At 49.4% G+C, this 26,754-nt stretch overlaps 1 protein-coding gene across 2 annotated transcripts; it reads left to right on the top strand.

The window, feature by feature from the left end:
- Positions 1-15,479: 15,479 nt before the first annotated feature.
- Positions 15,480-26,086, top strand: PLEKHF1 (pleckstrin homology and FYVE domain containing 1). 2 transcript variants are annotated; one of them, XM_010596127.2, is made up of 2 exons: positions 15,480-15,590; positions 24,143-26,086. In XM_010596127.2, exon 2 carries the CDS (start codon positions 24,160-24,162, stop codon positions 24,997-24,999), a length of 840 nt encoding a protein of 279 aa, XP_010594429.1. In that variant the 5' UTR covers positions 15,480-15,590; positions 24,143-24,159; the 3' UTR covers positions 25,000-26,086. The 2 variants fall into 2 exon arrangements, with proteins under 2 accessions (XP_010594429.1, XP_064130189.1); XM_064274119.1 differs by lacking the exon at positions 15,480-15,590 and adding an exon at positions 15,807-17,423.
- Positions 26,087-26,754: the final 668 nt, after the last annotated feature.

Raw genomic sequence — 26,754 nt, 5'->3', positions numbered from 1 at the left:
TGAACTTTGTCGAATGCCTTTTCTGCATCAATTGATAAAATCATGTGATTCTTGTCTTTTGTTTTATTTATGTGGTGGATTACATTAATTGTTTTTCTAATGTTGGACCATCCCTGCATACCTGGTATGAATCCCACTTGGTCATGGTGAATTATTTTTTTGATATATTGTTGGATTCTATTGGCTAGAATTTTGTTGAGGATTTTTGCATCTACATTCATGAGGGATCTAGGTCTACAATTTCCTTTTTTTGTGGTGTCTTTACCTGGTTTTGGTATCAGGGATATGGTGGCTTCATTGAATGAGTTTGGTAGTATTCCATCCTTTTCTATGCTCTGAAATACCGTTAGTAGTAGTGCTGTCAACTCTTCTCTGAAAGTTTGGTAGAACTCTGCAGTGAAGCTGTCCAGAACAGGACTTTTTTTTGTTGGGAGTTTTTTGACGACCTTTTCAATCTCTTCTTTTGTTTTGGGTCTATTTCATTGTTCTACCTCTGTTTGTGTTAGTTTAGGTAGGAAGTGTGTTTCTAGGAATTCATCCATTTCTTCTAGGTTTTCAAATTTGAGTACAGTTTTTCATAGTAATCTGATATGATTCTTTTAATTTCAGTTGGGTCTCCTGTAATATCACCCATCTCATTTCTTATTCAGGTTATTTGCTTCCTTTCCTGTTTTTCTTTTGTCAGTTTGGCCAATGGTTTATAATTTTGTTGAGTTTTTCAGAAAACCAGCTTTTTGTCTTGTTAATTCTTTCCATTGTCTTTTCTGTTTTCTATTTCATGTAGTTCAGCTCTAATTTTTATTATTTGTTTTCTTCTGGTGCTTGTGTGTTTCTTTTATTGCTCTTTCTATTTGTTCAAGTTGTAGGGAGTTCTTTGATTTTGGCCCTTTCTTCTTTTTGGATGTGTGTATTTATTGATATAAATTGGCCTCTGAGCACCGCTTTTGCTGTGTCCCAAAGTTTCTGATAGGAAGTGTTTTCATTCTCATTGGATTCTCTGAATTTCTTTATTCCATCCTTAATGTCTTCTACAGTCCAGTCTTTTTTGAGCAGGGTATTGTTCGGTTTCCAAGTGTTTGATTTCTTTTCCCTGCTTTTCCTGTTATTGATTTCCACTTTTATGGCCTTATGGTCAGAGAAGATGCTTTGTAATATTTCAGTGTTTTAGATTCTGCTAAGGCTTGCTTTATGACCTAATATGTGGTCTATTCTAGAGACTATTCCATGTGCACTAGAAAAGAAAGTATACTTGGTTGCTGTTGGGTGGAGTGTTCTGTATATGTCTACGAGAGGGTCTCACTTTCTTAAACAGGAAACAGATATTCTCCATTCGCCCCCCGGTCACAATGCAGAAAACAGTCATAGAATAGCTAGTCCTTTTACACAGCTTGCTGTGTGCTCGGTCCTGCCTAGACTCTTCTGGGCATTAACTCACCCATTCTGAGCTAGGCCGCAGTCTCTACCTCAGAGAAGCTTAATGTCGTGCACAGCCCCCTTGACCTCGAGGTGCTCAGAAACCCTCAGCCTGAGACTGTTGAGGAGGTTTTTAAGAAACCTAAACCAAAAAAATAAATAAATAAACATGTTGCCGTCAAATCGATTCCAACTTATAGCAACCCTGTAGGACAGAGTAGAACTGCCCCATACAGTTTGCAAGGAGCAGCTGCTGGATTCGAACTGCCAACCTTTTGGTTAGCAGCCACAGCTCTTAACCTCTATGCCACCAGGGTTTCCTTAAGAAGTCTAGATGGCTGAAAAGGTCCCTGGGTGGTGTAATCTGGTTGCATTCCACTACTGACCTAATAGCTCAGTGATTAAGAACTCGGCTGCTAACCAAAAAATCGGCAGTTTGAATCCACCACCCGCTCCATGGAAACCCTATGGGGGAGTCAGAATTGACTCGATGGCAAAGGGCTTGGTTTTTTTTGATTTGCACCTACCTAAGTTTGGTTTAGAAAGTGCCCAGCTGTACCAGGAAAGAAAGGCCTGGCCATCTGCTTCCATAGATTACAGCCAAGAAAACTCTATGGAATACAGTCCTGCTCTGACTCACTTGGGGTCACCATGAGTCGGAATCAATTCCGCAGCTGCAGGTTTGGTTTTTTGGTTTTAGATGGCTGAGACAAAACAGGTAAAAGAGACGACAGTGGCTAGCTCTGGGGGCAGGAAAGGCAGGGCCGGGGTGTCCAGACAAACGCTTGGGTACCGGTTTTTTGTTTGTCTGTCTGTTTTAACCATGCAATTTAATTTGATGAAATGATTGTTTTTGTTGTTGTTGTTTTGTCCATCATTGTTTTACAGAAAATATCTTAAAGTGTATAAAAGTGGAAGGTAAACCCACCACCACAATATAACTTGTCTTTTTTCTTGTTTCTTAGAGATGGGTCCTGAATTCAGCTTTGAGAGCACAGTGTGTCTTCATTTTGGAAACACAGACACAATTATACACATACAAACACCTATGCGTTTTAAAGGGCTTTTGGGTAATGCAAAAATCCACCCAGACACTGTGGCTAAACCTCTCTGCAAAATAAACAGTGGTGCTGATTCTGGGTGGGATTGTATCCTTTGAAGTTTGTTTCTCTGGAGGACAAAAGGAGCCAAGACAGGACTCTGTATAATGACAGTAGTCAGGGAAAGATCCAACTCATACCAACAAAAAAGTATCGGGCAGCTACACTGAAAGAAGAGTTCCTGCGGGGCGTAAACAGTTAATGCACTCAGCTGCTCGCTGAAAGGTTGGAGGTTCAAGTCCACCCAGAGGCTCCCCCAAAGAAAGGCCTGGAGATCTGCTTCTGAGAAATCAACCATTGAAAGCTCTATGGAGCACAGTTCTACTCTGACACATGTGCAGTGGCCGTGAGTTGGAACTAACCGGGTGTCAACTATTTCTATATGAATATACTTACTGAGAGAAGGAGCCCTGGGGATGCAGAGATTGAGCACTCTGCTGCTATCCAAATGGTTGGCAGTTTGAACCCACCAGTGGCTCTGTGGGAGAAGGACATAGCAGTCTGCTTCCATAAAGATTACAGCCTTGGAAACCCTAGGGGGCAGTTCTACTCTGTCCTGTAGGGTCACTATGAGTCAGGATCAACTCAACGGCAAGAGGTTTATGTTGAAAGAGAAAGAGGAGGAGCCGTGAGAAGGGCCTTGGGCCCCAAGACACCTTCAGCAGCTGAATCTACCATCCTAAGTTTTCCGCATGTAATTCCTTCCGTTATTGCCACGCTGTCCAGGAAGCGCCGTGAGCTCTTACAGGATGGTGAGCTGGGAATCAAGAGAATTTTAGATCCGCCCCTCTCTACTTCCTACCAGGGCTCACTGTAAACTGCAGGGTATGCTCCCCAGTCACCAAATGGGCGGTGGCCCTCTGGGTGCCTGTGGCCCTCTGGATGGCAGTAGCCCTCTGGGTGGCTGTGACCCTCTGGGTGGCAGTGGCCCTCTAGGTGGCAGTGGCCCTCTGGGTGGCAGTGGCCCTCTGTGTGGCCATGGCCCTCTGGGTTGCTGTGACCCTCTGGGTGGCGGTGCCCTTCTGGGCAGCAGTGTCCCTCTGGGTGGCCGTGGCCCTCAGGATGGCAGTGACCCTCAGGATGGCAGTGACCCTCTGGGTGGCAGTGCCCTTCTGGGCGGCAGTGACCCTCTGGGTGGCAGTGGTCCTCTGGGTGGCAGTGGCCCTCTGGGTGGCAGTGCCCCTGTGGATGGCAGTGCAGCTGGGATGGCTGAAAGGCCCACCACCAGCAGACAGGCAGGAGAAGGGTATGTGGGCCCTGGGTATGACTTGGTAATAGCTTCAGTATGGAATGAGAAAAAGAAGTTGCTACTGAGTCCATTCTGATTCAGGGCAGCCTCATGTGTGTCAGAGTTGAACTCCACTCCCTTAGGTTTTCAGTGGTTGATTTTGGGGAGCAGATTGCCAGGCCTTTCTTCTGAGACACCTCTGGGTGAACACTAAGCTCCAAACTTTTGGTTAGCTGCTGAGTGTATCAACCGTTTGCACCACCCAGGGACTCCCCATAAGGAATAGGAATGATTCTTGTCCCTGGGATCTAGCAAATTTTTTTTCATTGCAATGAAAAGAGATCAGAGCATGGTGTGGCTCTGGGTGGGCAGACGTTCCTACATTTTTTCAGGGCACAAGCTAGTTATCACCCATTTTCTAAATCCCTGTACATGGCTGGGGAAAATTAAAGCAGTTGGCGGCCGTCGTTGTTCAGCCTTAGCTCTTCAGCTTTGTTCCCCAGCCAGGAAAAATCAAAATAACGAGGCCAGGTGCTTTTTCTTGCCTTCAGTGAGAACTGGAACTGATGAGGGGAGGTGTGGAAGACGGTAGTAATTTTTGTATCAGTTCCCAAAGTTGCTGATACGCTATTTTTCGGCAATTGGAAGATAGTACTGAGTTTTTCAATTATGGTGTTGGCAAAGAATATTGAATATACAATGGACTGCCGGAAGAACAAACAAATCTGTCTTAGAAGAAGTGCAGCCAGAATGCTCCTTGGAAGCAAGGATAGCGAGAGTACGTCTCACGTACTTTGGACATGTTATCAGGAGGGACCAGTCCCGGGTAAGGACATCATGCTTGGTAAAGCAGAGGGTCAGGAAAAAAGGGGAAGATCCTCGATGAGATGGACTGACACAGTGGCTTCAACAATGGGCTCAAACATAGCAAGGATTGTGAGCGTGGCGTTTCGTTCTGTCGTACTGGGGTCACTGAGTCTACAGCACCTAACAACCACAACACTGAGGTTTTTTTCCCAGGATTTTGCCTCTCAACCTTTCTTCTCCCTCACAGCTTGGTGGGGGAGATGTGAGGGGTCTGGGCAGCTTTATTAACCAGGCTCATTTCTGGAATCTTTTTCTCTTAACTCTCTTAATCCTTTAGAAAGATGTTTGGCCCTTGCCTTTGTAAGGCAGTTTCTATACTTACATTGTTTCTTGTTTTGGTTTGGTTTTTTCTAGTTTTATTGTTTTGGGTTTGCCACAGGACGTTTCTTGGCCTTTCTTTTTCATTTGTCTTTGATTTTGCTGGATTATTTTTAATTATTTGAGGTTCTGTTTGTTACGGTTTGAGAGAGGGAAACTCTGAGGTCCAGCTTCCTCCCTCTGCCTTCTTCCCCCAGAAATCCCCTCCTGTGGTTTTGGAAAGGGGAGGGGAGCTCTGATCCCTGCTTCTGAGTCAGGAGAGGAGCCGAAGAGTCCCTAAGGGGATGCGAAAAGGAACTTTAAGCAAGCTGGGAGAGAGTTTTGACCATGGAAACTTGTGCTTGCTATGACTGGTTTTTGTTTTTTCTCCCCTGGTAACAATAGGTAATTTGGAGGTTTTCCAGCACTCCTTCGAGGCTTAGATGGCCCCCAACCCTAGGCTCCTGGACTTGGCCATTTCTCTTGAAAATCCAACACATTAAACTTTTGAAACAAAAGCAAACACACACGCACACAATCCCAATTTATGGGTAATATGTAAAGAACAAATGAGGGGAACGTAGTGTGTGCTAAGAGAGCTTCAATCACAAATTACAAAATCACACATTTTACTAATATTGGGTTTTGTTTTTTAATTTAACGGTAAAGTTCACTCTTTTGGTGGATGGTTCTGTGTGTGTTGGCAAATGCATTAAGTCACGCAACCACCGCCATAATCAAGACACAAAAGAGTTTGCATCATCCCCAAAATTTCTCTCATTCTACCTCTTTGTAGTCCCCTCACCCCTAACCCGTAGTGACCATTGATCTGGTCCCACCCTTCTGGGTTTACCTTTTCTGGAACGTCAAACAAACAGAACCATACAATAAGTAACCTTTCAAGTCTGGCTTCTTTCTTGTAGAATAATGTATCTGTGAGTCATCCACGTCCCTGAGTGGTTTGTTCCTTTCATTGCTGAGTTCCTTTTTATTCCATTGCACAGATGTATCATAGTTGCTTATCCATTCACCAACGGAGTTTTGGATCATTTCCAACATTTTGTTTTTATGGATAAAATTGTTACAAACATTTGTTAGTAGGTTTTTGCGTGAACAAATATCTTTTTATTTCTCTTTGGTAAAAACCTAGGAGTAAGATTGCTGGGTCACACCGGGAGAGTGTGTTTAACTTCGTAAGAAATTGTCGAAGCCTTTCCCAAGGGGTTGTACCACTCTGCACTCCTAGCGGCAACATATGAAAGCCCCAGTTGCTCCCACATCAATAAGCAGATGGGCCAGGGCTTGGTATTGTCATGGTTTGTTTTGTTTTGTTTCTTTAGCCATTTGAATAGGCATATGGGATGTCTAAGGATACTGAGCATCTTTTCATATGCTTATTTGTCATCTTCATATCTTCTTTGGTAAAGCGACTTTTGGAATATTTTACCCATTCTTAAAGTAGGTTGGTTGTTTTCTTTTTGTTGAATTTTGAGAGTTTTTTTTTTTTTTTAATATATTCTGGATACAAGCCCTTTGTCAGATACTTGATTTGCAAGTATTTACCCCCAGTCCATGGCTTTTGTGTCTTTCACAGGGCAAGTTTAATTTTTCTTAAGTTCAATGTATCAGTTTTTTCTTGTATGGATCATGCTTTTGGTGTCTAAGAATCTTTGCTAAACCCAAGGTCGCAAAGAGTTTCTCCAGTGTTCTTAAAGTTTTACAGTTTGATGTTTTATGTTTAGATCAATGATTCATACTGAGTTAATTTTTGTATAATGTGTGAGGTGTAGGTCAAAGTTGATTTTTTGTATATATTCATCAATTGCTCTAGCACCATTTGTTGAAAACAGTTCTTCCCCCAGTGAATTATCTTTGTTGGGGTTGTTAGCTGCTGTCAAGTTAGCCCCCAACTCATGGAAACCCCCTGCACAGCAGGTGAGAGGATCATCGTGACCCATAGGGTTTTCACTGGCTGATTTTCAGTAGATTGCCAGGCCTTTCTTCCTAGTCCCTCTTAGTCTGGGAGCTCTGCTGCAACCAGTTGAGCATCATAGCAACACACAAGCCTCTGCTGACAGATGGGTGGTGGCTGCATGTAAGGTGCACTGGCTGGGAACTGACGCAGGTCTCCCACAAGGAAGGCTAGAATTCTACCACCGAGCAAACACTGCTCTCACTTGGCAAACTAGGTGTGTCCAGTACACTCCAAAGGCTATACTGGGATGCAACATTTATTTCATCCACCTGAGGGTATTATTTCTGGTTCCTTTTTTCCCCTTTGACCTGGTTGGAGCCTCTTGGGGAAAATGTGTGATGAGAAACAGCCACAGTGATGGCCACAGACACAAAAAGGGTATGCAGACAGTTGGAATGGTAAACAGGAGACGCACACACAGAAAGAAATAAACATTGACATCGCAGAGGCCGGGCGGGGGGGGAGGGAGCCACTGGAGTTTCAGGGCGCAGAAGGGTGCTACCGCAGTCTCAACATCTAGCCCCATACTACTTCAGCAGTCTAGCCCTCAAGAGTTTCTTTCGAAATCAGTTTCCCAGCCATCTTAGGCTTTCCTCCTTCCAACCTCATCTCTTTAACCACTTGAATAGAAGCCTTTCCAAAATGTTTCACATTTCCTTGTCTCTGTACTCAGTGTCTCAGCACGTTATTAATAAAGGGGCCAGCGTAGGAAAAAAAAAAACCATTGCCATTGAGTTGACTCCGACTCATAGTGACCCTACACACACACACAGTGACCCTATAGAACAGAGTAAAACTGCCCCCATAGAGTTCCCAAGGAGCGCCTGGTGGATTCAAACTGCTGACCTTTTGGTTAGCAGCCGTAGCACTTAACCACTACACCACCAAGGTTTCCAGTGTAGAGAAACAGCTTGGGAATTGCACAGATTTGGAGGCAAGCTCAAGATCTGACCATTAGAAGTGGAAGGACGTTTCTCTTTTTTATTTGTTTTTCCAGTTTTTTGTTTTGAAAATTTTCAAACCTATGGAAAAGTCCCAAGGAAAGTACAACAAACAGCCACAGGTCAGGGCTAAACAAACCGTGGCCATTGGCCTGTTTTTGTACTACCCGTGAGCTAAGAATGGTTTTTACATTTTTAATTGGTTGGAAAAAAAAAAAAGACGAAAGAAGAGTAGTTTCATAACACATGAAAATTGTATGAAATTAAAATATCAGCGTCCATAAATGAAGTTTACCAGTTTGCTTGTTGTTGTTGTCAGGCACTGTCTGAGTTGGTTCCAGCTCACAGCAACCCAACGTACAGCAGGGCGAAACACTGCCCAGTCCTGCGTCACGCTCACAGTGCTGTCTCTTGCTGCTTTCGCTCTATGGCCGCAGACTTGAGTAGTTGCCAGAGAGCCTCTGCCTCACAGAACCTAAAATATTTTACTATTTGCCCTTTACAGAAAAAGTTTGCCCGACCCCTGACCTAGATTCATCAGCTATTAACATTTTGCCACATTCTTTTGTCTCTCTCTCTCTGAACCTTTCTTGTTAGCTGCAGACATATTAACATGTCACCCTAAACACTTCTGTGTGTATCTACTTCTTAAACTGAAAGCTGGAGATAATAGGGTTAGTGTGAGGAGAGAGAAGATAACATAAAGTGTTTCCTACACAGTGCTTGGCACACAGAACTTAAAAATTATCCAATAAGAGTTCTGGATCTCTTTCCCGGATCCCCTGGCTTGAAAATCCTGAGCCCTGGTTCTTTGCCTAAACCCTGGTTCTCAAAATCTGGAAGTCAGCTTTTCCTCAGAAAGGGCTTCTTGCCCTTGGAGCAGAAAAAGCCTCAGGGGACCTCATTTTTTCCACAGCCTGTGGTTTGGCTGACTCAACTTCTGCCTTTCCCTGAGTCACGAGTTTTTCCTCTTTGTTTGGAGGAGGACTCTGCCCAGGTCTGCTCTGCCCATGGCTGGCCCTGGTTAGGCCGGGGTGGACAGCTGGAGGGCAGGAGCCTGTGCTGCCTCCTGGGAATTTCCCAGAGCTCCACTCAGCTTCCTAGAATGTTAGAGCTGGAAGGAAGTAGAGACGAGGAAACTGTGGCCCAAGTGGCCCCCAGACCACCAGTGAGACTGGGCTAGGAGGAGTCTCCCGACTCCAGGGCCAAGAGGTGCACCCCCTCCTCTGGTTTTCCAGAAGATGAAAAGGCCTCACTTCCCTGGGCACCTACTCTGTACCAGGCACGTGACAACGCCTGGATGCAGTCTCGAGATAGCCCTGCCTTCCCAGGGTCGACCAGCTCCTTCCACATCTCACGGCCACCTCTACCCCCAGGCGGGGGCTGCCCTCCCTGGGGTGTCCCAACTCGTAGGAGGTGGGAGACGTGGGCACCAAAGCAATCACAGAACATGGCCATGAAGGCTCAGCTCGGAGTCCACCCCCACTCCCCAGGGATGAGCTGTGTGTGAACCTACGATGACGTGTCCCGGTGTCCCAGTGTTCGAGCTGACCTCCCTGGTTATAACTCAGTCTCTGTGATCTCCAGGCTTTGTCTCCACCCACTCTGTGTGGTGCAGAGGTCTGGCAACTCCCAAGTTCAAAGGCTTACTCCACTGGCGGCTCAGCAGGAGGCTCAGCAGGCCAAGGGGGAGGATAAAAGGAGCAAGGAGGGTGGAGTGAATGGGAGGACGTGTGCCCACCTAAAGGGGACAGGGCCACATGCCGATGTCGGACAAGATTTAAGAGAAGCTGAAAACCCAGGCTTGTATGTGAAATCTCCCAATACTAAATGTTGGCAATGATTTTTTTAATTTTTAAACACTTCATGAGACAGGAAGACGTGTCTGTGGGGGCCAAATTGAGCTCATGGGCTACCAGGCTCAGACTTCTGTCGGATGCTCAGCTAATACCATCTGTCCTTGCTGATGGAGTCCCTGGGTGGTACAAATTGTTAACACACTCAGCTGCTAACTAAAAGTTTGGTGGTTCGAGTCCACCCAGAAGCACCTCAGAAGAAAGGCCTGATGATCTACTTCCAAAAAAAATCAGCCATCGTAAACCCTGTGGAGCACGGTTCTATTCTGACATGCATGAGGTCGTCATGAGTTGGAATTGACTCAACAGCAACCAGACTCACATGGACTGGTCCCTGCTGAGGGTATTGGCAGTGAAGGTGGTGGAGGGGGGGTTCGGGCTCCACAAGGTCGCAGGTGGTGGACCTCTCACTTGCCTACCTTTCCCCACCCTTCCTCTTTCTTGTGTCTGTCTCCCAGCTCTCTCCTCCATTACCCCCCATTCCTTTCCCCTCTCAGCCCATGTCTGAGCCTGGTGCACCCACCTGGGGTGGGAGAGGCACATAACCAGCACTGGGCCCCACCTCCTAGCCTCTGCCTACACCCCCAGGACAGCAGAACACTACTGCTCAGCTGATGTCTTGATGCCCAAGTCGAAGGCCTGGAGCACGGCACTGGGGCACCAGAAACTGAATTAGCTCTTCCCCCTGCTGCTCAGCCTCGCTCTGGCAGAGTGGGCACTGTGCTGGCCGGGCCCAGCCCCTCTTCAAAGTGCCCAGGCTCTGCCCTATACAGAGCACTAAGGTACAGACAAACTGTATCTTACTCAGCTATTCGTTCACTTTACTCATCCATGCATGCAACAGACAGACGATCACTGTGTTCCTACTAAGTGCCGGGGTCAGTTCTCAGCACTCGAGATAAAGGGAAGAACAGATGAATGCAGCCTGGGCCATGGAGGGCCCATGGGGCTCACAGCCTGGGTGGGAGGGATAAGCCATGAACACAAAAACAAGTTACCTAATACGCGACTTCAGGTTGGGAGAAATGCTTTCAAAGATAATAAAACGGGGTAGGTAATTGAGGGTGGTGGGGTGGAGGCAGGCGCCCATTCTGGGTGGTCAAGAAAGTCTCTCACAGGAGGTGACCTAAATGCCAAAACACAACCATGGGAAGATCAGGAGGCAGAGGAAGTTCAAAGGCCTAGGGCCAGGGCAACCTTGGGGTTTTGAGGAACAGGAAACAGTCTTGTGAGATGACGTGTTGGGAGGTGGTCAGGAGGAGGCTGAGACAGGCCTTGTGGAGAGATAAGGCCTTGGAATTCCATCCTGAGGACTTAGGGAAGCATGCTTGGGAAGGGTTAAGAAGGGGCTAGCATGCCTGCTGAAAGTGTTGGAGCTGAGTAATGGGTACAGGAACGTTCATTAAATGCTCCTCTCTTTTTCCTTCAGTGTACATTTGACATTTTCCATGACAAAAAGTTCAAAATCAAAAAATCAAATCCGTTGCCACTGAGTCGATTCCAACTCATAGCGACCCTATAGGACAGAGTAGAACTGCCCCTTAGAGTTTCCAAGGAGCACCTGGTGGATTTGAACTGCTGACCTTTTGGTGAGCAACCATAGCTCTTAACCACTATGCCACCAGGGTTAAGTTAAAGATAAAAAATAAACAAAATGCTGCTGATCTTTTGTATTGCGGTCATTGCTGTTGTTAGGTGCCGTCGAGTCAGTTCTGACTCATAGCAACTCCTATGTACAACAGAATGAAACACTTCCTGGCCCCGCACCATCCTCACAATTTTTTCTACGCTTGAGCCCGTTGTTGCAGGCACTGTGTCAATCCATCTCATTGAGGATCTTCCTCTTTCTCACTGACCCTCTACTTTACCAAGCATGATGTCCTTCTCCAGGGACTGATCCCTCCTGATAACATGTCCAAAGTATGTGAGACGTAGTCTCACCATCCTTGCTTCTAAGGAACGCTCTGGCTCTACTCCTTCAAGAAAGATTTGTTCATTTTTCTGGCAGTCCATGATATATTCAATATTCTTTGCCAAACCATAATTCAAAGGAATCAGTTCTTCTTCAGTCTTCCTTATTCATTGTCTACTTTTTTTTTTTTTTACCTTTCACATACATATGAAGCGATTGACAATACCATGGCTTAGGTCAGGAGCACGTAGTCCTCAGAGTGACCTCTTTGCTTTTTAACACTTTAAGCAGGCTTTCCCAGTACAATACATTGTTTGATTTCTTGACTGCTGCTTCCATAGGTGTTGATAGTGGATCCAAGTAAAAGGAAATCCTTTACAAATCCAATATTTTCTCCATTTATCATGATGTCCCTTATTGGTCCAGTTGTGAGAATTTACATTTTCTTTATGTTAAGGTGTAATCCATACTGAAGACTTTAGTCTTTGATCTTCATCAGTAAGTACTTCAAGTCCTCTCCACTTTCAGGAAGCATCTCCAACTGTGTTCTTCTTCATATAGCCCAGCTTCTCAAATTATTTGCTCAGATACAGATTGAATAAGTATGGTAAAAGGATACAACCTTGATGCACATCTTTCCTGATTTTAACCCTTTCTTGGTCCGTGGGACATACGGTTTACCATCCACTTTTTATAGCTCTCAGGGTTTTCGAGGCTCTAATTTTTCCACTGCAAGTATTTGCTGCCCTCCAGTGGAGACTTGTGAAAGGTGAAAGAGACATTTGTTGAAGCAAAATAGCTGGGGTAGAAGGCTTAAATGTGAGGTAGCACATTCAGGAAGTGTGATTGGGTAAAATGTTTTTACTTTTGTACCCCCATTAGCCTTGTAGGCATATTTATGGTTTACCGCGTGGTAGTTAGGGAGTCCTTGTGGGCTTAGGCTTGGTTTTTTTGTGTCATGTTTGCAAAACCAGAAGTTCCCCATGTAGCCTAGTGGAAGGTGACCCACAATACACCCAGCGACCAAGGTCCAGTGGGAAAGATACGAGCCCACTATTTATGGTGCCAGAGAACCTTAAAAGTTCTGTGGTAATCATGCATTCCCACATAATATTTCTCAAAAACCATATTACCAACCAAAAATTTAAGAACACACTCCAAGACTCAGCATGCTTCCGTTAATGAAAACACATAGTATTAAAAGAAAATCAAAGCAGAAAAAACGGGACCAAGAAAATTAAATCCGGCAGTATTCCCTTATTCTGTTTGAACAACTGCCTCTTGGTCTATGTACAATTCCACACGAGCACAATTTGGTGTTCCGGAATTCCTATTCTTTGAGATGTTATTCATAATTTGTTATGATCCACACAGTGGAATTCCTTTGCACAGTCAATAAAACAGAGATAAACATCTTTCCAGTATTCTCTACTTTTAGCCAAGATCCATCTGACATCAGCAATGATATTCCTCATTTCAAGTGCTCTTCTGAATTTGGCTTTAATTTCTGGTGGTTCCTTGCTGATGTACTGCTGCAACTGCTTTTGAAGGATCTTCAGCAAAATTTTGCTTGCACGTGATATTAATGATATTGTTCAATAATTTCTGCATTCAGTTGGATAACCTTTCTTTGGAATGGGCAGTTGTCCAGGTAACTGTCTTCCAAATTTCTTGGCATAGACAATTGAGCACCTCCAGCACTGCATCCACTTGTTGAAACATCTCTATTGGTATTCCGTCAATTCCTTGAGCCTTGTTTTTAGCCAATGCCTTCTCACAGCTTGGACTTCTTCCCTCAGTACCATCAGTTCTTGATTATACGCTTCCTCCTGAAATGGCTGGATGTCAGTCAGTTCTTTCTGGTATGGTGACTCTGTGTGTTTCTTCCATCTTCTTTTGATGCTTCTTGCATTGTTCAATATTTTCTCCCTAGAATCCTTCAATATGGCAACTCAGTGCTTGAATTTTTCCTTCAGTTCTTTCTGCTTGAGAAATATTGAGTGTATTCTTCCCTTTTGGTTTTCTAACTCCAGGTCTTTGCACATTTCATTATAATACTTTCCTTTGTCTTCTTGAGCCACCCTTTGAAATCTTCTGTTCAACTCTTTTACTTCATCATTTCTTCCTTTCGCTTTAAGAGCAAGTTTCAGAGTCTCTTCTGACATCCATTTTGGTCTTCTTTTTTTTTTTTTTTTCCTGTCTTTTTAATAACCTTTTGCTTTCTTATGTATGATGTCATCCCACAACAAGTCGGGTCTTTGGTCATTAGTGTTCAATGCGTCAAATGTATTCTTGAGATGCTCTCTAAATTCAGGTGGGATATACTCAAGATTGTACTTTGGCTCTCGTGGACTTGTTTTAATTTTCTTCAGCTTCAACTTGAACTTGCATATGAGCAATTGGTGGTCTGTTCTGTGATTGGTCTCTGGCCTTGTTCTGACTGATGATACTGCGCTTCTCCATCGTCTCTTTCCACAGATGTAGTTGATATGACTCCTGTCTATTCCCCCTGGTGAGCTACATGTTTATATTTGCTGTTTTTGTTGTTGCAAAAAAGGTATTTCCAATGAAAATTCTGTTATGCAATCTCCAGTGTCATTTCTATTGCTAAGGCCATATTTTCCAATTACTGGTTCTTCTTTGTTTCCAACTTTTGCATTCCAATCACCAGTAATTATCAATGTATCCTGATTGTATGTTTGATCAATTTCAGACTTCAATTTCTTCATCTTTGGCATTAGTGGTTGGTGCGTAAATAGTCATATTACCTGGTCTTCCTTGTAGGCGTATGAATAGTATCCTATCACTGACAACGTTGTACTTCAGGACAGATCTTGAAGTGTTCTTTTTGACGATGAATGTGAAGACATTCCTCTTCAACTTGTCTTTCCTGGCATAGTAGACCATATGATTGTATGATTCAAAATGGCCAATACCAGTCCATTTCAGCTCACTAATGCCCAGGATATCCATCTTCAAGGGCTCCATTACATTTTTGATAATATGTAATTTTCCTAGATTTATACTTTGTACACTCCACATTCCAATTATTAATAGATATTTGCCCTGCTTCTTCTCATTTTGAGTCATGCCACATCAGCAAATGAAGGTCCGGAAAGTTTGACTCCGCCATGTCTTTCAGGTTGACTCTAGTTGGAGAAGGTGGCTCTTCCTCCTCTTATTTTGAGTGCCTTCTAGCCTGAGTGGCTGGTGTTCTGGTATTATATCAGGCAAGGTTCTGCTGCTATTTATACGGTTTTTACTGCCCAGTTTTTTTGGTAGGTCGCCAGGCCCTTCTTTCTGAGTCTGTCTTAGTCTGGAAGCTCTGCTGAAACCTGCCCACCATGAGTGACTCTGCTGGTATTTGAAATACTGGTGGCATAGCTTCCAGGATCACAGCAACACACAAGGCCCCACAGTATACTTATCGTTATTACTACCACCGCTCTTGCTGTGAGGGGAAAAGACTATGAGGGGTCAGCAGGCAGGAGGGGGGCTGCTAGAAGACATCAGAAGGCATAACAATCCAACAGCCTCACCCTGCCCCCAGCGCCCCCCACCTTGCAGTAGGCAGTAGCAGGGTTCGCGGACTCAGTCTTCTTCGGCCACAGCAAGTATGAGGAGTGCGACGGGCAGAAACGGGAAACTGGGGGTGGGGGAACAAACCGGACGAACTGGGGAACCAGCCCCAAGGGAGCAAGAAGGAGCTGTCGCTAGGGCCCCGCCGCTCACAAGGGACCACCTGAAACTTGGGGCCGCTCCACCCCCACGCATTTCGCAAGGCTTGGCTCAGAGTTCTGGGTTCGGGCTCCGCCCCGCCAGCGCTGCGGGGCGCCGATTGGCGGAGCCTCCCCCGAGGGTGCCAGGAGGAGTTGGAACTCGGAGGCGTGGGCGGCTCGCGGCTTGGCTGCAGCGGCCAGAGGAACGCGGACGCGGGCGGAGCTGCCGGGCAGCCGCGGGCTGGCGAGAGGCGCGCGGGCGAGGGGTGTCTGGCGGAGAAGGTAAGGGCCCCGCGGCCGGGCTGGGGAGCGTGGAGCAGACGGGCTCCCCTCCCTAAGTCCCAGAGCCCGGGGCCGCTCGGTCGAGGTGGCCACGGGGCTCGGGCGGGCCGGGGCGCGCAGCCAGGGCGGGCTCCGACTCCAGACCCTTGGAGAGGCGCAGAGAAGGGCGCTCTTCGCTGGCTGGCGGGGCAGGCAGGGTGAGGGCTGCGGGGTCCAGGGAGAGCAGGTGGGGCTCCGTGGCCGAGGCGGGGCCCCTGGGCGGAGGGTCGGGAGAAGTCCCTGGGCGCTGCGCCCTGGGGCTGCAGGGATCTCAGCTCACCGGTTGTTGGGTGATGTTTCGGGGAGTCATGGCCTCACACCTCTGTCTGAACCTCAGTGATTGGTCCCAATCTGCGGGGTCTGGAGTCGTGGGCTGGGACCACTGCCCGCCTGTGGGGAGAAAATGGGGGTCGGCAGCGCTTTCTGGGTGGCTCCGCCCTCTTTGGCCTATTTCTTTTGGGGACCGCTTGGCCCCGAAGCGCGTTCGAGTTAATGACCCGTGGTGGGAACCGTCAGGGGAAACGGCCAAGCTCAATTTCCCATGTCGCAGAGGAAATAACTGAGGCCGACCCAGGGAGAGATGGTAGTTGCTTCCCAACCCTCCAGCCTGGGTTATTCGCATCCCGGACAATGGGCGAATTTCCTGGAACCCCCTTCCCTTTCTCTCTTCAAATACCCGCAGAGAGGTGTCGGTAGCAGCCCTTGCAGGTGGGAAAACTCCCAGTTACTGCAGAACTTGGTCTTCATAGCCCAAAGGAAATATTTGTTTGGAATTTTGAACAAAACTATTATCTCATCACCAGAGAATCAGAGGCCAGAGAGTCCCAGATACTCTCCCAGGCAAGCCCTGGAACAGCACCGATTCCCTGGGACAAGTGACCAGAGCTGGCTGGTGTGATCTCTCACAGTCTTGGCCTCCTGGAGAGACCAACAGCCCTCCTCAGCCCCCAGTTCCAAGCCGGAGGGGCTTAGAGAGGGTTTATGGCGGAGTCCTGCAGGCTGAGAGGTGACCCTTCTCTGGCTTTGGCCCCACATCCCTGCACATGTCAGCCCTCAGTGGTGCCAAGGCTGGCAGGCGAGGCCGCCCAGATGAGCTGAGGGTCCTGCACACCCCAGCCCACCACAGGGAATGAAGCGTAGCTTGGCCAGTGTGGCCTGGGGCAGGTCAGCCCAGTCAAACTAATAGACTTGCCCAGGCCATCTCAAGGGGCCTGTGGCCTGGAGAGGGGCCCGACCCACTGGGTTTGAGGATTCCTGACTTTGTTTTTGGTCAAGAGCAGGCTTCAGTAGCTTATGATTAGTTTGGAGCCTGGCTTCTGGCTCACTCAGCCAGGTCCTTGGGCAGTGACTTTGAAACTGGTGATGGTATTTTCCTCAAGGGGCTTTTCTGAGAATTAAATCAGATAATACTTGTAATGCGCTCAAGTCTTGTGCCTGGAGGGCCAAGAGCTCTAGGGGGAAGTGGCACCCCTGTGGGTTATTTTTCTTGTTACTGTTACATTCAGCCCCATGGCCCAGCCCTGCCCATCGGGGGAAGCTGAAGGGTGGGGCTGGCCCCTGGATTCAGCTTTTCTCTGTGACCTTGGGCCAGGTATTACGTCCCTCTCTGATGACCAGTGTCCCTACATGTAACTCAAGGGGAAGGTGGATCAGAGCACTCCTCTCAGCTCCATCTTTCTAAGGCTCCTACGTTGAGGCACCCAGCATCTCTCTGCAGATCCCAAAGGCCGTGTTCCGAGTTCAGGAGAGGAGAGGACATGTTCCACCAGGACAAAGCCCTGTGTGGGTCACTGGGTATGTCCCTGGAACAGACACCATTGTGCATTTTATGTAACGCGTGGTATACCAGGGGTCAGCAAACATCTTCTGTAAAGGGCCAAGTAAGAGCTGAATATTTTCAGCTTTGTAGGCTATACAGTCTCTGTTGTATAAGGCTGTGTTCCAATAAAGTTCTATTTAGAAAAACAGGCGGTGAGCCAGATTTGGCCCTGGAGCCATAGTTTGCTAACCCCTGGTGTAGGTCAGGTATCATACATTGGCTGTCATGCATGGAATCCTGGTCACATGGCATTTGCAGCCACCTAAAAACATTCAGAGCCTGGGCCCCCAAGCCACAGCTCTCATGGTACATACCCTGAGCTTCAGTTCAGGTGGTGGGATCATATATGTTCAGAAGGGTGAGCCCAGGAACGTGCCACCCCTTCTGAATCCTGAGAGAAAGATGCAGGTGTATTCATTTCCAGGTGCTTCACTGAATTTTGGTGAGGAGGGTTTAGATCGAGGTGTGGTGGCCCTCAGTGACTCACAGCATCACTCGGCCATCTTGGGGCACAAGAGGGCAGCCACAGCAGAGGTTCCAGGCGTCTCCTGGGGACTTCCACCCTTCTAGATCTGAGAAGGGCTCTACACTCTCCTAGCATAGTCCTTGCTCTGCTTTTCGCTGGTGGTGTGACCTTGGGCAGGCTCAGTTTCTGCATCTGAGAAATGAGGATAATAACCCCTGTGCTGAGGGCTACAGGAGATGACATGTGTGAAGTTCTGCTTTGGTGACAGCACAGAGGAGGCTCACAGCCCCCAGTAGCCACTGTGACCACCAAGCCTGCCTTCTCTTCCCCCTTGCTCTCACCTGTTGCCACCTGGGTGTAAAAAAAAAAAAAAAAACCTGTTGAGAAATAACTAGCATTTAAGGGAAGAATAATGGAGTCCATTTAATAAGATCCCAGGGGTTATTAAAAATCTCCCCTCTCTTGTTTTTTCATGGGTAGCATTAGAAGATTGCATGGTACCTAGACTTTGCTGGGTGATATAACCCTGAGTACATGAGAACATGCAAAAATGCTTTGTTCTTCATCACAGACAGTTGTATTTGGCAGTAGTCTAGGACGTAGACAGAGATGGCACTTCTATCCCCTTTTATGAAAAGTGAAACTGAGGGCCGGAAACAGGAAACACCTTATCTGCAGACACAGCCGATAACTGTGAGAGCGGGTGCCAGGTTCTGCCCTACTGTCCAGCAGGACTGCGTTCAGTGCTCACAGCACAGGTCCTGAGGCCTCACGGCCAGGAGAGTGCAGCATTGGGGCTGCCCCAGGCCTCCCCGAAAGAGGCACAGCCCGAAGGAGGCCATGCCCTGCCTCCCCAGACTCCATAAGTCCTGTCAGCTGCCCTGGGTGCCACACTGGGGTCATCACAGGCATCACTGGGGCCAGAAGCTCCACCATCCCTGTCTTCCTGAGGCAGCTAGCCCACATGGAGTGGGATGGGGTTCAGCCCTCCTTCCCTGACCTGAGTGAAGAGGATTGCTCCTCTGGTGAGAAAAATAAGGATTCCTCATTTGACTCAGGGCTGCCATACTTACCTAGCAAACCCTTCATATCACCGGGCACTGTCCAGCCAGGGTGTGAAATTAGGGTCGAGTCAGGAGGGAACCCTGGAGAGGAGGAGCTTGTCTGCCCCAGCCTAGGACCCTTTGCAGGCTTGCTGTGGGAGGGCTGCCAGGAGCCCAGGCCCTGCTTATCATTACCAGCACTGGGCGGGGGCCTCCAGGGCAGGGAGCAGTCTGTGAGCCCTGGGCTGGGAGCAGAGCAGTGGGCTGAATCCCACCCCATGGTCTCTTGGCCGTGTGGAAAGGGGGAAGGAGACCTGGGTCCAGTTTCGTGCATCCTAACACTTCTCCCTCCAGGGAAGGGAAGACAGGCTGAGCTCTGCCCTGGATCCACCCTCCCTGCCCATGGCTTTCCCCACCCATCCTGCACCGCACTTCCTGTGAGTGTTCCACCTGGGTGGCATTATGTCACAGGTGGACATTGGGTAAGCCAGCCTCCACAGCTCAGCAGCCCCACAGGGACAGGTGGGGCCGCAGCAGAGGGGCTAGCTGTGCTCTGATTCCCCTGCCAAATGAGTTAAGTCTGGTCCTGCAGTCGCAGGATCAGGCTTTCATCCCATTCCGTAGGGTGGCCCAACATCTTAGCACACAGCTAGACTGGGGACAACATGGGTTCCTCCCACAAGGGCTCCCAGCATCTGCCATGGGTGGCCCACTCCTGCCCAGGGCTCGGGGTTTGGGGGAACAGGAGCATGCAGGTATGGAGAGAGATGAGGCCTACAGTTACTCCCCCTGCCAAGCCCAGTCCAGGCGGTCCACTCTGAGGCCTGTGCAGTGTCCCCAGCAGGTTGAGCCCAGAACCTTGGATTCAGACATTGTCCTGTACACTCACTCCTCACTTATCAACATGGTTAGTTTCTAAAGACCAGGTCGTTATGTGAAAATAGAGGATTACCACATCAGATCACAAAATGGAGGATGACTACATCATTACATAACTGCCAAATTACATCATTACGTAACTGCCAAACCACTGAGAATCATGGCCCAGCCAAGTTGATGGCATAAGCTTAATAACATCACAGCCAGCATTACTCGTCTCACACCTTGGCATTCATTACTACCAGATGTACGTATTTAATGCACAAAATAGTTGGGTAGTAGGTTTTTTACTATTGTTGCAATTGCAAAATACTGGATAACGAAATGGTCGATAAGCAAGGAGTAGGTGTGATTCTGTTCTGAGAACCTTAAATTCAGAAAAAGAGCCCCTTAATTTCCTAGAGCTGCTGTAACAAACCACCACAAAATGGGTGGCTTTAAGAAACAGATTTATTGTGTCAGCCATGTTGATTCCTTCTCCATGTCTTGCTCTCGGCAATTCTTGGCATTCCCTGTAACTGTATCTTCACAGCCCCCGCCCCGTTCATTCTCCACTGCTGTAAAACACCACTCAAAAGGGGTTAGGACCCACCCTGCTCCCATATGATCTCATAGAAACTTAACTGATAGTATCTGCAAAGATGTAGTTCCAAATAAAGTCACATTCATAAGTATTGGGGTTAGGATTTCAACATATCTTTCTGGAGGACACAATTCAATCCATAACAGAGAGAGTTCCCACCTCCCTGAATTGACAGGAATTAGGATTTCATCACATTGGCTGCTGCATTTTTTAATTAAAAAAAAAAAAACAGCACAGATAAAGATGAAGTACTTCTTGATCTCCCTCCTTCCTGGTCACATCCAGGCTCCCCCCGCGCCCCCCAGCCGACCACACTCCCCCGGCTTCGTTTGTTTGTGTCCCTCCTGCCTGTTTTTATCCATAGACCTTGATCTTGAACACTGTACTCATGTTTTGTAATTTCTTCGCTAATAGCGTCACATTGTATGTACTGCTCGCGGTCAGCTGTTTTTCACTCAGCCTTTGCTGTTGGCCATCACTCCCCAGTGGTCACCATAGGTTGGGTCCCTTCAGTGTGTTCTAGTCACTCCATAGTGGTAACCGTAGGTTGGGTACCTTCACTATGTTCCAGTCACTCCCTAGTGGCCACCATAGGTTGAGTGCTTTCAGTGTGTTCAGTTGTAGGAATGTGCCCACTTTATTCTTTCTCTGATGATAGGCATTTAGGTTGTCTCTGGGTGTTTCCATTCCACACAGTGCACTGAAGTAGTGTCGTCACTGCCCTTTGTGAGCCCCCCTCGGCTGCCCTCTCTGGTTCTCCCTCAGCTGCCCTCTGTGAGTCTCCCTCGGCTGCACTCTGTCAGTCTCACTCGGCTGCCCTCTGTGGATTCCACCTTGGCTCCCCTCTGTGGGCACCCCTCAACTGCCCTCTGTGAGTCTCACTCGGCTGCCATCTGTGGGTTCTACCTTGGCTGCCCTCTGTGGGCCCCCTTCGGCTGCACTCTGTGGGTCTCACTGGCTGCCCTCTATGGGTTCCACCTTGACTGCCCTCTGTGGGTCCCCTTTGGCTGTACTCTGAGCTCCCCCGCCCCCTGCAGCAGAAACCTTTTCTAAGCCATCCCAGGGCCCCGGCATCTCACCCTGTGGGACCTGAAGATGAAGCTCAGAAACGTCCTGGGAGAGAATCATGGTTTTGTTGGATTGTCCACAGTCAGGGACCTGGTGATCAGCTGAGGCTGGACGGCCCAGGGCTATTCCTGATAATCTCCTAGGTTTGCAACAGGCAGCAAAGATCAGCCACCTAAAAATAGCGGCTCTTACATAAGGTGGTGTGGGCAGCAGTCTCCAGAACGCCTTGTGGTCTGAAAGGGTTGGTGGTTCATGACTCAAGAGGCCCAGCCCACCCGCCTTGTGCAGTGCCCCCAGCCCCCATGCTGGGGCCCCTCTGGCTTCCCACAGGTGCCCTGGCTTATGAAACTGCAGCGCAGTGACCCAGCATCCCTGTGTGTGAGCGGCCAGGCCGGGGCGTGCTGCGTGGGCCTGTGTATGCATGTGCGCGTGGCGGAGGGGGCAGCACTCCCCTGCTGCTGCTTCAGAGCAGAGAGCTGAGTCAGATGTGGTCAGACCTCAAGAGCACTGGAAAGGCTCATTCATCCACCAGCCACTTACGAAGCACCTATTGCATGCTGGGCACTGTTCCAAGCCTTGGGGTACAGCAGTGAACAAAAAAAATACCCCTGTTCTCATGGAGCGTAGAGTTGAGTGGGAGAAATAGAAAATACAGAGGTCAACAATGAACAGATAAGAAGACATCAGTCCTTGGAAAGTCCTGTGAAGAAAAAAAATAAGAGGGGGGATGATATCCTGGAGAAGGAATCAAACTTTTTTTGTCAAGAGGCAGATAGTAAATATTTTAGGTTTTATATCATCACAGGAAACCCTGGTGGCGTAGTGGTTAAGTGCTATGGCTGCTAACCAAAGGGTCAGCAGTTCGAATCCGCCAGGCACTCCTTGGAAACTCTGTGGGGCAGTTCTGCCCTGTCCTCTAGGGTCGGTATGAGTCGGAACCGACTCGACGGCACTGGGTGGGTTTTAGTATCATCACTACTCAACTCTGCCATTGTAGTATGAGAGTAGCCACGCCAAACAAACCAAACCGGTTGCCATCGAGTCGATTCCAACTCATAGCAACCCTACAGGACACGGTAGAACTGCCCCATAGGGTTTCTAGTGAGCGGCTGGCGGATGCGAACTGCTGGCGTTTTGGCTAGCAGCCTGAGATCTTAGCCACTGTACCATGTTGTTGTGGTTGTTGTTAGGTGCCATGGAGTCAGTTCCGACTCACAGTGACCCTATGTACAACAGAACGAAACACTGCCCGGTCCTGCACCATCCTTACAATCGTTGTTATGCTTGAGCCCATTGCTGCAGCCACTGTGTCAATCCATCTCATTGAGGCTTTTCCTCTTTTTCGCTGACCCTCCGCTTTACCAAGCATGATGTCCTTCTTTTGGGACTGGTCCCTCCTGATAACATGTCCAAAGTATGTGAGACGTAGTCTCTCCATCCTTGCTTCGAAGGAGCATTCTGATTGTTGGTTCTTTTGGCAGTCTATGGTATATTCAGTATTCTTCTCGAACACCACAATTCAAAGGCATCAGTTCTTCAGCCCTCCTTATTCAGCGTTCAGCTTTCCCATGCATGTGAGGCAATTGAAAATACCGGAAACGACTGTAAATGAATGAGGGTGGTTGTGTTGCAATAAAAGTTTATTTACAAAAACAGGAGGCTGGCTGGATTTGGGATTTGACCCTCAAGCCATTCTCTGCTGACTCCTGTCCTAGAGAGTGGGTGGTCTCCAAAGCTGTGGGACAGGTGGGTTGAAAGGGAGTGTGTAGTCAGCCCGGAGTGGGGGTAGGATGAGCCAAGGCTTCCAACGTGTAGCGCTCCTGTAGAAGAGGACACCCCAGCAGAGGGGCCAGGCTGGGCCTCACGCCCTGGGGGAAGGCAGGGTAGCAGCACAGTTGCCAGCGGTTCAAGCTCTGTGGTCCCGACCACTGACAGAGCCTCAGTGGCCCTCCTATAATGTGGTGTTGGCGTGAGGAGTAAATGGAATAAAGTCATGCTTGGCATGGAGGAGCCACTCAGGACATGGTACCTGTGATGATGGCGGTGATCGTTGGCTTCATGGGGTCAGTGATTGGGTTGCAGTATCAGTGAAGGTTTGGTGTGGTCAGTCGTTGGGTGGGGTCACAGACGCACATATCTAGCACCCACTGTTCCAGTACATGCTGACAGTGCCCGGCTACGACCACCTGCCCCACTCCACCCGAGGGGCAGGCTGGAAGTACGGGTGGTTAACACCGTAGGCAGCAGTGCACAACCAATGGCTAGCACGAGTTGGAGGATGAATTTCCCAGCTTCCATGTCCTTTGGGTGGACAGCGTCGAGGCTGTTCTAGCCTGTCTTCCCAGGTTCTCTAGGGGGAATTGAGCCTTAACTGCCCACAGCAGTCGTCTGCCTTTCTATCCCTGCCGGCTTCCACATTCCCCTTCCCAGTTACTTCCTGGTAACTTCATGCACTCCTTGTCTCCAGGGTCTGCTTCTGGGGGACCAAGCCTAAGGCGGTGAGTTTGGGTGGTGGGGTGGGCTTGCTGGATTGCAGTGGGGTAATAAGTTGGTTGTGGGTTGTTTGGTTTGGTGAGTGGATGAGTAGATGGAGCTCTGATCATCCGGCTGTGCCCGGGCAAGCTGATGCCTCCTTGTCCTCCTCTCCTCCTTTAGCCCATTAGCCCGCAGAGATGGTGGACCACCTGGCAAACACGGAAATCAACAGCCAGCGGATCGCGGCCGTGGAGAGCTGCTTTGGGACGTCAGGGCAGCCGCTGGCCCTGCCAGGCCGCGTGCTGCTGGGCGAGGGTGTCCTGACCAAGGAGTGCCGCAAGAAGGCCAAGCCGCGCATCTTCTTCCTCTTCAACGACATCCTGGTGTACGGCAGCATCGTGCTGAGCAAGCGCAAGTACCGCAGCCAGCATGTCATCCCGCTGGAGGAGGTGACACTTGAGCCGCTGCCCGAGACCCTGCAGGCCAAGAACCGCTGGATGATCAAGACGGCCAAGAAGTCCTTCGTGGTGTCAGCCGCCTCCATGACGGAGCGCCAGGAGTGGATCAGCCACATCGAGGAGTGTGTGCGGCGGCAGCTGCTGGCCACGGGCCGCCAGCCCACCACGGAGCACGCGGCGCCCTGGATCCCCGACAAGGCCACGGATATCTGCATGCGCTGCACGCAGACGCGCTTCTCGGCGCTCACGCGGCGCCATCACTGCCGCAAGTGTGGCTTTGTGGTCTGCGCCGAGTGCTCCCGGGAGCGCTTCCTCCTGCCGCGCCTCTCGCCCAAGCCCCTGCGTGTCTGCAGCCTCTGCTACCGAGAGCTGGCCGCCCAGAAGCGCAAAGAGGAGGAGGAGGAGGAGGGCAGGGGGCCCCTGGGGCAGCCGGCTTATCTGGCCGGGGCCGTCCTTGTGGCATCCAGTGGGGATGACGATGACTCAGATGAGGACAAAGAGGGTGATGGGGATGGCGACTGGCCTAGCCGCGTGGAGTTCTACGCCTCAGGCGTCTCCTGGTCATCCTTCCACAGCTGACTCCAGGCCTGTCTGCATCCAAGCAGGTGCATTCCCCAGGCCCTCCAGGGATTTGGAGCCCTGAGGACACTACCCCACGGGCCTTGCACAGTGGGTGTGGTGGTTTCTCTCCAGCCTCATGCCTTTTGCTGGACATCAGCTCCCCTCTAGTCCCGCTTCAGGCTGTCATCTTTCCATTAGCAAACCCCAGACACTTACCCCTTTGGAGAACAAATGCTGTTTCTCAGCCCCGTTGGCTGTAGCTGAAGCTTCAGACAACCCCCTGAATCAGACGAACCCTGGTACCCCGGGCATATTGGGGACCGACCAGAGGGGTCTGGAGCCCAGAGGGAAGACAGAGGACTGGAGTGCAGTGAGGCCCCCCATCTGGACAAACACACCCCCAGGGTCGACCATGAGTCCTAGGAAACCTCCAGGAAACCCAGGCCTACCCTCCCACCATGCTGCAGCCCACCCACCTGCCCAGCTGAGCTGGCCAGTCTTCACCCAGAGTCACATGCTTTGGGTGCCCCACGGCCCAGGGGACTACAGCCTGAGCCCCTGTGGCCCAGGGTGGCCTTCGGGGACTTTGCCCCAGCTCCTCTCTCCAGGGGTCAGGGCACCTCGGTCCTGTCATCTCACAGCAGGTGGCAACAGCGGTGTTTCCTGTTAGCACTCCTGCTTGCAGGTGACAGAAACCCTCCTACATCCAGTTAATAACAAAGGAGGATCATTGACCCAGGTGGCCGGAAGGTGCAGAAGTGTTCCTGCTGGTCAGGGGCACGGACAGGGGCATGGCTGGGACTATCTCTCCCTCCTGGTCTTGCAGTTCTGCCGCCTTTCATATGGCCTCCATTTTCTGCCCTTGTCACAGGGGCTGCAGCTCTGGGGTTTGCACTGTCAGGCGGGGGCTCAGCAGGGGAGGGACCGACTATCTCCTGGAACCTTGTGGGCCCTGACCCCTGAACCATCGCTGTGCCTGCGGAACTGCGATGTGTGGATTGGTCAGCCTGGATCCTGGGCACCCTGCACATGCTACGGGAGGAGAGGCCTCTGGTAGGATTACTGCAAAAAAAAAAAAACTCGTTGCCATTGAGTCAATTCCAACTCATAGCGACCCTATAGGACAGAGTAGAACTACCCCATAGTGTTTCCAAGGAGCTCCTGGTGGATTTGAACTGCCCACCTTCTGGGTAACAGCCATAGCTCTTAACCACTATGCCACCAGAGTTTCTGGGATCACTGCAAGTCTGGTGAATGGATGCTGGAGGAAAAATCAGCAGCTGCCCACCACACTGCGTGTTCCTGGGAGCGCAGCAGCTCCAGGAAGACAGACGGCCGCGCCATAGCTTGGCTGGGTTCCCTGAGGACGTCCATGGACAGGTACTTGCAGCCATTCACTTTGGGGTGGGTTAGCTAAGTGGATGGAAGAGAAGGAAATAAAGAAGGCAAGGAGCCACTTGTCTGGCCCTGCCCGGGGCTTCCAGGCTTTAACGCTGTCTCTCATGCTGTCTCTCTCTCTTGCCGTCTCCTGCCTGGGCTACCCTGGGGCTAGTGCTGTTGCCTGTGGTTTTTCCAGTGAGTAAACAGCCCCAGGGGCAATGACAGTCTCACTCCTGTCTGTTGGGGCTGGAACACCAACTTCCTGACACCTGGTCACTTAGGCCCACAGGGTGGCCCGGGAGCTGCGATGCCTCTAAGACACGTGTAGATTCTGACTCAGCAGGTCAGGCAAGGGGGGCTGCCAGGTGCTCAGCCCCAGGGCCACTCTTGGAG

This window comes from Loxodonta africana, chromosome 21 (assembly GCF_030014295.1).
Source record: "Loxodonta africana isolate mLoxAfr1 chromosome 21, mLoxAfr1.hap2, whole genome shotgun sequence".
In the NCBI taxonomy this organism is placed as follows: domain Eukaryota; kingdom Metazoa; phylum Chordata; class Mammalia; order Proboscidea; family Elephantidae; genus Loxodonta; species Loxodonta africana.
Note: the sequence above shows the minus strand (reverse complement) of the source record. Positions and strands in the feature narration are given on the sequence as shown.